Raw genomic sequence first — 12,634 nt, 5'->3', positions numbered from 1 at the left:
TATGCATCTCGATCTGCTTTTCTTTTTCATTAGTGTGGTTGGCATTGATTTAATTGTTTGTTTGAGCATTTTTTTAATTCACTTCTATAGAGTTTCTATGTTGGCTTAAGGAATTCCATATTTGATTTGGTAGTCTGAGACATTTCTTTTCTAAGTGATGTTTGAGAAAATTGTTTGTTCTTGAGCTGCAAACTCACTTAGTTTCACTCTTTTGATCTCTAAGGGGGAGAAGTGCTCTCAAGACTCAAGCTTGGAGCTGAGGTATTGGGCTTTCAAGTTGAATACTAAAATAAACTCAAACATGAATTTGGGCCTTGTGGGCTTAAAATGGCCAAGTGTGTGGGTTCATGGCTTATGGCTCTTAAGCTTCAATGAGAGGAGCCTCATTTCCAGATTTTTAGGGTTGAAAAGAAACCTCAAGATCCACCAAAATGAGTTTTAAAAGGTTTGACTTGGCCTAATTGGGACATGGATCCATTCTACACCAAGTTTGGCCTAAAGGCCTTTAGCCTTCTATACCTTGGACTTAACTTCTAAGGTTCTACAAGAAAGACCTATATCCTTATAATTTTCAAATTAGTCTAGGGCTTATGGTAACTATTCTTAGCCCACTATATCCGTAGAGAATTAGAGGCCTAAAGTCTTATGTATATCAAGTAAGGTCTAATATCCATCAAGTTGGGCCTAATGCCTTTACTCTTACTAAGTTAAGCCCAATGGTCTTATGTCATTTTCATTGGGCCTATTTTCTAATGTCCTCTAAGAAAGGCTTAAAACTTTATATTTCTCAAGTTGAGCCTAAGGCTTTTTAACATCTTAACCTTAGCCCATCACATCCTTAATGCATTAGGGCCCTAAAGTCTTATGTTCATCAAATAGGGCCTAAAGTTTTATTGCCTCTCCTAAGCCTTTATACCCAAAAAGTTTGGGCCCTTAATAAACCAATTTCTTGGGCGTTCCTAAGTCCATCAAAGAATTTTACACGAATTATTTAGCCCAATAAGGTGGCAAAATTTCTAATATGCCACTTGTCAATCTGACATTAACCTCTTTGCACCATTCCTCAAAATTAATTAAGTACTAAAAATTCTCCAAAATAATACTACTAAACCAATCAAATCCAAAAATCTTCATTTTCCTCAAAAATCAATATTGTACTAGAATTTTCTAATAATTCTACTAAACCCAAAGTATACGGTCATCTTGCCAACTCAAATATCCAAAATTATTCTTATTCTATAATAGTTCAACTCCTAATTAACTAGAATTAGGGTTATTAAGGTCAAGACCTAAGGAGCTTTTTAGGCGGGGTGTTATAAGATCTATTATTTTTCAACCCATGTAAATCTATACATAGCCTTCCTACAAAATTGATTGAATGATTCTAATTCTATTAATTCAAATCTTCCAAGTGGAATTAGAAAGATGGTGTTTTTTGGACTTGTGCTCAGTTGTGCATCATTATATTTTTGGACTTGTGATCAGTTGTGCATCAAAATATGCCATGGACTTGTGCTCAGTTGTGCATCATTATTAATTAGAAAAATGTGAACAATCACAGGCAGCTTGCTGCTTTCTCAACATGGACCTTCTTGCAGAATGTTGGTATCATTGGTCTATTTAGAGCTGTTTGGCCATGGACTTGTGATCATTATGTGCATCATTATTAATTATCATGACATTTGTGAGCTGTAATTATTTCTTTGGGATGGACTATTATCAGTTTGTTTGTGGTATCATTAATTATCATTATTATTTGTAATGGTGGTATCTTTTGTCTTGTTACCATGGACTGACTTGTTATTGGTTTCAATTACCTAGTTTGGCCTAAATAAGCTGCTGTTATATTGAATTCTATCCAATGCCTTTGTATGCATTCATTTGCTGTTTGGTACTGATTTAGGCCTATTTTTCAGGGCTACATGTCTAGTGTAAGGCTATGATGATGGAATGTAGGATTCAATGGGAGGGGGCTATGAGATAAGTGTTTTTAATGGGGCTCCATCGATATGGCAGAATAATCCAAACCCGGATGACCATCAATTATTTTGTGATCTTTTTGGCAAAAGACAATAGGGTTTTTTGGTTTTGCAGCCATTATCTTAGTTGAGCTCCTGTCTCACACATGATGTAAATTTTGTAAACCATTCTGAGCCACATTTAAAATACACAAGTGTTTAGGGGAGCAGATGAGAATGCTCTTATTTTCTATTTTGCAAATTGTTTTCTATTGGATTTGAGTCCTCTAACCCCTCGGCTGTGACGATGAGAAATTATCGTGGGGACATTTGGCACTTTGGCACACACATCCATGGCATGGTAACCTAGATGACCAATAAATAGTGGCAACCGATTGTTGTAGCCATGCTAGGGAGGGTGCCAAGTGTAGTCATATGTTATCATAGGATTCCTGAGCCGACTACCAAAATCACTTGCAAAATTTGTTCTTAATTGTCAACATATGAACCAATTCTTTTGTGTTGGAAATATTTTAGAGATGGATTCACAAGATCATGGAAATATGTTCTTCACCAACCTCCTGACTCAAGAGCCTGAAATTGACCTCATTTATGGTGGTCAAAGTGAACAATCCCCCGTGACTTTGGATGACTCTCCACCCCCACCCCAAGTAGAGCCTCCCTTTCAAAGAAAATCAGGCAGGGGTGCAAACTTCACCCCCGAATAAGACAAGTTTCTTGTCTCTACATGGTTGAATAGTAGCGTTGATGCCATATAGGGAACAAACCAAAAACACGTCTAACTTTAGGAAAAAGTTAGTCAATACTTCAATGAGTATAAAGAAAGTATAAATGAGCGAAATGATGGATCCTTAATACATCGATGGTCTGCCATTCAAAAGGCAACGAACAAATTTTGTGCTAAACTCACCCAAGTGGAAGGGTTGAATCAAGGTGACATGACTGAGCAAGACAAGGTATAAGCATCCACTTTTTTATTATTTCCAGCACTTAATTATGATATTTATGCGTTATGTTTCCTTTATCTTTAATGGGTAGTTAATTATTTGATTTTATGCTTGAATTGGAAGTTTGACAAAGCGAAGGTCATGTACCAATCGCTTGAGAAAACATCCTTTCAGTTCGAGCATTGCTAGCAACTGTTGAAGGACCAACCTAAATAGATTCAGCGTTGCACAAAGGAAGGGATGAAGCAAAGGTCGACGATGTCCCTAACATATACACGTACCTCAACAGTTGCACCTGATTCACCTATTGATTCAGTTGGTGGTACAGAGGCCGAGAATCTGGTGAATAATGATGTCATCCAATTGGATAGGCCAATGAGAATGAAAGCTGAGAAAGGAAAACGTAAAGCCGAAGGCAGGCCATCAGATGAGCTTGTGGAGCTAGGTAAGCATAAATATACTCTCCTAGAGAATTCACGTGCTCAAGAGAAAGAATTTTTTCAACTCAAATCCGAGAAAATGACATTTGATCGAGAAATTGAGAGAAATAAAAGTAGACAAGAGAACGTGAGGTTGAGGTTAGAGGCAAAGAACTTGGAAATCGCCCGGTGGGAGAGAGAGATGAGCGAGTAATGTTGCTCGATGTGAGTACGTTGCCTGGAGTTCAACGAGTATATTTCCAGCAACTTCAAAGGGAGATATTGGTGAGACGCAATGCATCAGACAATTGAATTTGATTTTTTTCTTATTTTTTATTAAGTATTCGGATATTTGTATAACTTGCTTGGCACATTAGTATTACTTGCTTAAGTGTGGAGACAATGTATTTTATAATTTGTACGTTACGAAGTATTTATTGAGAAGCTAGAAAAATGTGGTAGATGAATTTAAGTCTAACATGGATAGATGTTGCTTGATTATAGTAAGAAAGTACAAATGTAAAAACCATTACAGATAATGAAAATATTACAATAACAATCAATATGTTCTTAAAGAAAATATGTTTTTTGGAATGGAAATTGTGGAAACAAGAATACATATTACTACTAATAAGAAAATAGAGAATCCAATAGAACCTTCTCTTCTAGTGTTAGGAATAAATATGTCATTTATGTTTAATTAAATCTACTTGTAATTGATGATATGTCAAGCTGTCTCTAATTTCATGATGGAGCTAAATAAAGTTAATAAATTCGCTTGTTGGATTGCCTGACAGATCTAGAATATGATCATCAACTTAATCATACTCCATGTTTAGACCTTGACTATCATCACGCTCGTCTTCAATGATCGTGTTATGTAGAATAACACTTGCTTTCATTATATTTATTAGCTCTTTGACTTTGAAAAATCGGGAAGGTCCACGAACGATGGCAAATCGTTGTTGAAGTATCCTGAATGCACGTTTGACATATTTTCTTGAGAATTCTTGTACTGCAGCAAAGTTTTTCTTCTTATTCCCTTGGAGTGATGGAATCATCTTCACAAGCATTGACCACTTAGGATAAATACCATCGGCAAGGTAGTACCCCATAGTGTAGTCGTTGCCATTGATTGTATAATTGACTGGAGGAGCACGCCTTTGGGCAAGTTCCGTGAAAATAAAATATTTCTCTAGCACCTTAATATCATTATGTGAACCGGATATACCAAAAAATGAATGCCATGTCCAAATATCATATGAAGCAACTGCTTCTAAAATAATAGTTGGTTCACGGATGTGGCCGGAGTACATACATTTTCAGACAACGGGACAATTTTTTCACTTCTAATGCATGCAATTAATGCTTCCCAGTATTCTTAGGAATGTCTGTTGTTCACCAACAGCAAGCAATCAAGCAATATCATTGGCATTTGGAGACTGCAAATATTCATCTGTAAAAATAGTTACGGTTGTCTTGAATAATTTTTTGAGGGAAAGAACTCAAGATATTGAACACAAGTTAAGTCTTATTAAACAGTTGAAAGAGATGAACACATGATCAGATCAGGTAGAGATTAGACAGATTTAGCAACTTGCTAATCTCAGGATAGAGCGAGAGGAAGTCAAATGGAAACAAAGGTCAGAACAAAAATGGCTCAAAGAGTGGGACAGGAACACATGATATTTTCACAATTGTGCTTCTCAAATGAGGAAAAATAATTCTATAAAAAATATAATTGATGAAGCTGGTTTTAATCAGACTACTTCAGAAGGCATTACTCAGACCTTTCAAGACTATTTTTCTCTTTTGTATAGTACTTCTCATCCATTGGGACAACAAGAAAGTGTGGCATCCGTCCCTTCTTTGATTACTGAAGAAATGAACTCTATTCTGACCAAAGATTTTGAGTATGCAAAAGTCCAGGAAGCTATCTTAAACATGAATCCTATGAGTTCTCCAGAGACATGGTTTCTCAGCTGGTTTTTTTCAACAGAACTGGGACTCAATAGGTACGGATCTCTGTGAAACTATTACATTGGCTTTAAATACAAATAGTTGGGATAGTGTTATTAATGAGACTTTCTTAGTCTTAATACCAAAATCAAAAGATCCTAAAGCCGTGACACAGTATCGACCCATTAATTTGTGTAATGTCTTATACAAAATCATGGCAAAGATGTTGGCTAACAGATTGAAAAATATTTTGCCTCACATCATATCTCCAACTCAATCTACTTTTGTTCAATGAAGGCTTATAGCAAACAATGTTATTGTTACTTTTGAAGCGCTGCACTCTATGCAGAAAAAAATAAAAGGAAAACATGGATATATGACACTTAAGTTGGATATGAGTAAAGTCTATGATAAGCTAGAATGTAGTTTTATTGAAAGGGTGATGGACAAAATGAGATTTCAAAGAAAATGGATAGAATTGATTTTGAAGTGTGTAACAACTGTTTCCTATTCAGTTTTACTCAATGGAACTCCACAATCTAAGATTATTTCAACTCGAGGTATTAGACAAGGGGACATTTTGTCACCCTATTTATTCATCCTTTGTTCAGAAACTTTAAGTCAAATGCTCAACAAGGTTGCAAAAGATAGATTGATCATAGGTCTTCCATTAGCCAGGGGTCAAATGAATTTAAATCATCTGTTTTATGCAGATGATTGTTTACTTTTTGTAAGGCCTCTTCAATGGAATGGAGTAAATTATTACACCTCTAAGGCAGTTATGAATCAACTTCAAAGCAAAGATTGAATAAAGAAAAATCTTCCCTTTTCTTCAGCAAGAACATAAAGAGCAACAAAGGATAGTATTACTTGTGTAGCAGGGGTCAGAATTACAACCTCATGTGAGAAATATCTAGGACTTCCAAATCTGATAGGAAGATCAATAAATCAAGGCTTCAAAGAAATCCTAGAAAATGTTAGAATTAAATTAAGCAATTGGCAATTCAAATTGCTATCATACGTATGAAGGGAAGTGTTGATAAAATCTGTTCTTCAAGCCATCCCAACATATGCAATGGGAGTCTTTAAATTCCCTAAAGGATTGCTGAAACAACTCAACATGCTAATGACAGGGTACTGGTGGGGTCAAGTCAACCAGGAAAGAAAGCTAAGTTGGATGAGTTAGTCTCAAATGGGAAAGTCAAAGAAAATGGGTCCTGGGTTTCAAGAATTTGATAACTTTAACCTTACTTTATTAGCAAAACAAGGTTGGAGGATCCTTAAATATCCTAATTCCCTGGTCTCTAAAGTGTTGCAATCAAGATATTTTCCTAATTCAAATTTCTTTAGAGAAAAAATGGGAAGTAGTCCTTCATTTATGTGGAGGAGTATTTTATCAGCTAGGGAATTGTTGCAACAAGGCTTAATATGGAGAATAGGTACTGGAAGTTCAGTTAAAATCTTGTCAGATCCTTGGCTCCTTTAACATATTTTGTTCAAGTCTCAAAGTGGTATTAATTTGTTGTGAAGAGAAGCTACTGTGAATACACTCATACATGATGACATTAGGAAATGGAATGTCTCATTAAGCAAAGATGTCTTTAATAGTAAAGAGGCTGATCTAATTACTCAGATTCTCATTAGTTACTGCAGATAACCAGATCAATTAATGTGGAGAGGCACTACACATGGTGAATTCACAGTGAGGAGTGCATATCATATGCAAGGGGAGATGCAAGCAAGGAAACAACCTGAAACCTCATGCAAAACATTTCTAATAGAAGATTGGACCAAGTTGTGGAGCCTACCAATTATGCCAGCTACTAAGAACTTTTTGTGGAAATGTTGTAGAAATATTTTGCCTACTAAAGTTAATCTGTGTAAAAAGAAAATTTTGAAATACTCGACATGTCCAATGTGCTTTCAAGAACCATAGACAATTGAACATATTTTGTAGGATTGTGTATCAGCATCTGATGTATTGGGTGTTATTTATAGGAAGATTCATAAAAGTCAACTTTTAAAAGGAAGTTTAAAAAATATCTTGCATGAAATGTTTCAGAAGCTTGACAAGAAAGAAATGGTGGAGCTCTCTTTGACCTTTTGGAATTTATGGTGGAGGAGGAATGAGCTGGCTTTTAGGAACATTTTAATTGAACCAAAGCAGGTGATAAATAGAGTTAATCAAATGAAGAATGACTTAGATGTTGCAAATTCTAGAGACCTCAACATCAACATATCTGCCAATATAAGAAGGCTTAATTGGGATTGTCCTCCTTAAGGATTTTGTAAGATTAATTGGGATGTGGATGTTGACTCAAAACTGTGTAAAATAGGAATATGAGTGGCTATTAGAGATGACCAAGGGAACTTTATGGCAACAATGAGAAAGAAGCAGACTTCCATACCAGACCCTCTAATAGCAGAAGCAATGGCTACTTTTCAAGCATTCATTTTTGGCCTTGAACTGGGTATGTCGAATGTTATAATGGAAGGTGACTCATAGTTGGTGGTTAAGGCAAATCAACAGAGGCATCAACATAACAAATATTTTGGAATGATTATCTCAGACAATAAATTGTTTGATGTTTCAGTTCAATTCATGTTACTTTAGGCATGTATACAGAGAGGGCAATTTAGTTGCTTATAAGTTGGGAAAAAAATGCTTTATTAATGACTGAATGTATAGTTGAATTGGTGGAGTCTCCAAGTTGTATTTACCCTGTACTTTAGCACAGTTTATCAATGAATCAGTGAAGTTTAAAAAAAAAATAGTCTACAACACACACAGGCAGAATAAATCACTTGACCATTAAATTCAAATAGAAGAGCATTAGACTATTGACCTCAATGGTAAAAAGGGAAAGTCAAAATCATGTGGCTATTAACAGTGGTTTGAACCGTAATTTTAGTATAAATGTGAGGGTAAAATAGGCATAAAAATTAAAAAACAATATTTTTTTTTTTTATAAAAAGAGTAGATTTCTTTCTAACACGAGACTGAAATATTAAAAAAGAATGTATTAATTTTCTTTTCGAAAATTAAGGTGAGTGTACGGGGTCCTTTTCGTTTTGGGTAAGGTGAGTGTCCTTTTCCTTCTTTGAAGGATTAGGCGGTGGAGTAGGGTTTTTGAAAAGTTTTCTGCTGAAAACAAGAGACTATAACAGATAGCCATGGAAGAAGAACTAACAAAGCTTTGGGAAGGATTTAGACTAACAGAAATAGAGAAAGAAGATGTGAACTTTTCTATGGAAGACACTAATCGTGCTTATGCCAGAGCTCACAAATGCTTACTTCTTCTTGTTTTGATGGACAAGAACTTAAACAAGGAAGCTTTTAAAGGAACAGTGACCAAAGTATGAAATCCTGATGGTTCAGTCTGGTTCAATGAGGTGGGTCATCATAGATTCTTGGTTGACTTTCAAAAAGATGTAGATATTAAAAGAGTGCTTAATGGTAGACCATGGACTTTTGATAAACATCTTATATGCATACAACTTTTTGATAAAAGTACTCCTCCTAATGAGATGAATTTTAATCAAGAACCTTTTTGGATTCAACTACATGGCTTGCCTCCCTCTTGCAGCCATGACTGTGGATGGAGGAGAGAAAATCGATTTCTCACTTGGGAAAGTGCTTACTGTGGATGTGGATGAGGATGGAATTTGAATATCTCAGGATAAGAGTCAATATGGATATTACAAAGCCTATTCCTTGTGGGAAATTAATTAGAGTATAAGGCAAACAAAGATGGATTGAGTATAAATATGAAAGATTGCCTTTATTTTGCTTTCAATGTGGGGTTATAAAACAAGGGTTAATTTTGCAGATACTTCTGAAATCCAATATGGTAAATGGTTTAGGGCCACAACCTTTAATTTAATGGGAAGTGGAGAAAAAAGAATAGAGGGAAGAGGTTTTAAAAGTCAGTACAATGGCTCAGGTAGTGGAGAGGGTCAAAGAAGTGGGGCTTTAATCAATATTACAGGAAATCAGGCAATATAGAATGTGATTTTTGATGAAGATGCACATGACCAGCACTCTGAAAGTTATAACAAGACTGCAATACTTGAAGGAAAACAAAAATTCTATCTTGAGCAACAAAGGCAAGATGAGTTAATAGAAGAACATATAAGAAGTCAACAAGAAGAAGGGTATAAGGAATTAAAGATACAAGAAGAAGTTCAAGAAAAATTCAGTAATACAGATATGTTACCAAAAGAAAACCTGCTAGGTTCTAACATCTCAAAGAGTAATACATATGTGTATAAAAATAATCCAGTGCAGAACGAGTAGGTAATTTCTAAACCTTTGGGTTGGAAGAGAAAAGCAAGAGCATTAAATGTTTCAACAACAGAAGAGATGGAAACTGATAACACTAGTAGAGTTATTATAAGAGGAAGAAAAAGGGAAAAAACATCAAATAATAGTTAGAATCTCCAAATGATCAACAAAAAACAGAAAGATGAGCTCAATCCTGGAAGGAGCCAAACTCAGGAACAAGTGGTAGTGGCTGCTGAGCAGTCCCACCAATCCAAATGAAATGCATAACTTGGAACTGTCGAGGGTTTGGAAACCCTCAAACAGTTCGTGAGTTTCATTTTTTAGTGAAGCAAAAGAGTCCAAATATCCTCTTCCTCATTGAAACAAAAAGTTCGAGAGAGAGGATTGAACAAATCAAGAATAACATTGGTTTTGATAGAAGTTTTATTGTTAATGTAAAAGGGAATAGTGGAGGTTTAGCAATGATGTGGAATTTAGCTATGGCCATAGAGGTTCTCACTTATACCAAGTTTCACATCTCTGTTAAGGTTAATGACTCAAAACTCAAAAAATATATGGACTGTCACAGGGTTTTATGGACATTCGGTAACTGCAAAAAAAGAGGGAAGTTGACAGTTGCTTAGGTATTTAGAACCTAAAGACAATAGCCCATGGTTGTGTATGGGAAATTTCAACGAAATTCTGTATCAACATAAAAAATGGGGAGGCTCTCAAAGACCTTTTGCTCAAATGCAAGGATTCAAGCAAGTTTTACAGGATTGTGACTTAAGTGACATGGGTTATAATGGACTCAAACATACCTAGTCTAACAATAGAGAAGGATTAGAACTCACCAAGGAGAGGTTAGATAGAGTATGTGCAAACACCACTTGTCTTATTATGTATCCATCAATAGAGGTCACAACAATAGCAACAAGTTCTTCAGATCACTATCCTATTTTAACAGTCATGAACACTCAGACACAACCTGCAAGAAGGAAAGAAAGGTTGTTTAGATATGAATATATTTGGGGCATCAATACTGATTGCAAGGACATAAAATCAACAACTTGGCATGTTCACAACAGAAATGCAAAATCCTTAGAAGGTTTGAAAATCAAGATGAACAATTGTAAAACACAATTATTGAAATGGAGTAAGAACAAGGAGAAAGAATCCTCTGAGATAATCAAAGTGCAACAAGAAAATATTTTACAACTTCAAGCCAGAAACATAGGTGCTGATATTCAAGAAGTCCAATAGATTCAAAGGCAAATTAATTGGAGATTGGAACAAGAAGAAGTGAAGTGGAAACAAAAGTCCAAACAAAGATGGCTTAAAGAGGGAGATAGAAACACAAGTTACTTTCACAAGTGTGCTTCTCAAATGCGCAAAATTAATTCTATTAACAACATCTATGATGGAGAGGGGCAACTTCAAACTTCTTCACAAGTCATTAATCAGATTTTTCAAGATTTCTTCACAAATCTATTTTCTACTTCAAATCCAGAGGGTCAACAACAGTGTGTAGAGACAATGCCAATGATGGTCACAGAAGAGATGAACCAAATGCTACTGAAAGATTTTGAATTTTCAGAGGTTCAAGATGCAATTCTTAATATAAATCCTATGAGTTCCCCAGGTCCTAATGGGTTTTCAGCTGGATTCTTTCAACAACATTAGAGTATAATAGGTAAGGAAATTTGTGAGGCAGTTACTATAGTTCTTAACACAAACAATTGAGATAGCTCTATTAATGAGACTTTTATAGTGTTAATCCCAAAGGTAAAAAATCCCACTACTGTAACAAAATTCAGACCTATAAGTTTGTGTAATGTGATGTATAAGGTTATGGCCAAAGTAATATCAAACAGATTGAAGAACATTTTGCCAAGCATTATTTTAACAACTGAGACTGCATTTATACCAGAAAGGATGATAACAGACAGTGTTATAGTTGCATATGAAGTTATTCATTCAATGCAGTCCAAAATGAAGGGTTCCAAAGGGTATATGGCTCTTAAGATGGACATGACTAAAAATTACGACAGATTGGAGTGGTCTTTCATTGAAACTGTAATGAAGAAGATGAGATTCAACAGAAGATGGATTGATCTTATTTCAAGATGTATTTCAACAGTTTCTTATTCATTATTAATCAATGGCATTCCACAACCTAGTTTTAAGCCATCTCGTGGAGTTAGACAAGGTGATCCACTATCACCCTATCTCTTTATTTTATGCTCAGAGGCACTCACTCAAATGCTTAATAAGGCAGAGATGGCTAGACAGATCACAGGGATTCCAATTGCTAAAGGGAAACTGCATATCAATCATCTGTTTTTGCAGATGATTGTATGCTATTTTGCCAGGCAGTAGAGTTGGAATGGAGGAAAATGATAGAGATTGTTAGTCAATATGAGGAAACATCAGGCCAAAAAATGAACAAAGACAAGTCCTCTCTCTTTTTCAGTAACAATACTAGCACTTCTACCAAGAATTACTTAACTCGTATGGCAGGGATTTGAGTAACAAACTCACAGGAGAAATACCTAGGCTTTCCAGCTTTGGTAGGCAAATCAAGAAGCAAAGAATTCAAGATACTAGACAAAGTAAGTAGTAAAATGAGCAATTGGAAGCACAAATTCTTATCACAAGTAGGGAGAGAGATTATGCTCAATGAGAGTTTTTAAACTTCCAAAATCCTTATTGAGGCAATTAAATTGTATGATGAGAGGGTTCTAGTGGGGTCAGGCAAGAAAAAATGTTTAATTGGATGAGTTGGTCTCAGATGGGGAAATCTAAAGATATAGGAGGTCTTAGTTTTAGAGATTTGAAAATTTTGGCAAAATCTTGGTTTTAGACAGGACAATTTTATGGGAATGTGTACCTCAAGATTTTTGTAAATTTAACTGGGATGTGGCTATTGATAAAAAAAAAAATTGTAAAATAGGAATATGGGTAGCAATAAGAGATGAAATTGGTAACTTTTTGGCAACTTTGAGGAAAAAACAAGACTTAATACCTGATTCTAATCTAGCAGAGGCCATAGCAGCATGGATAACA

The 12,634-nt window shown here is 35.3% G+C and overlaps 1 protein-coding gene across 1 annotated transcript; it reads right to left on the bottom strand.

The window, feature by feature from the left end:
• Positions 1-4,163: 4,163 nt before the first annotated feature.
• On the bottom strand, positions 4,164-4,661 carry LOC109016136. The gene has a single exon (XM_018998588.1). It carries the CDS (start codon positions 4,659-4,661, stop codon positions 4,164-4,166), a length of 498 nt encoding a protein of 165 aa, XP_018854133.1.
• Between the last annotated feature and the right edge of the window lie 7,973 nt (positions 4,662-12,634).

Source organism: Juglans regia, chromosome 13, assembly GCF_001411555.2.
Source record: "Juglans regia cultivar Chandler chromosome 13, Walnut 2.0, whole genome shotgun sequence".
NCBI lineage: Eukaryota > Viridiplantae > Streptophyta > Magnoliopsida > Fagales > Juglandaceae > Juglans > Juglans regia.
This window is presented reverse-complemented; position numbering and strand designations above follow the sequence as displayed.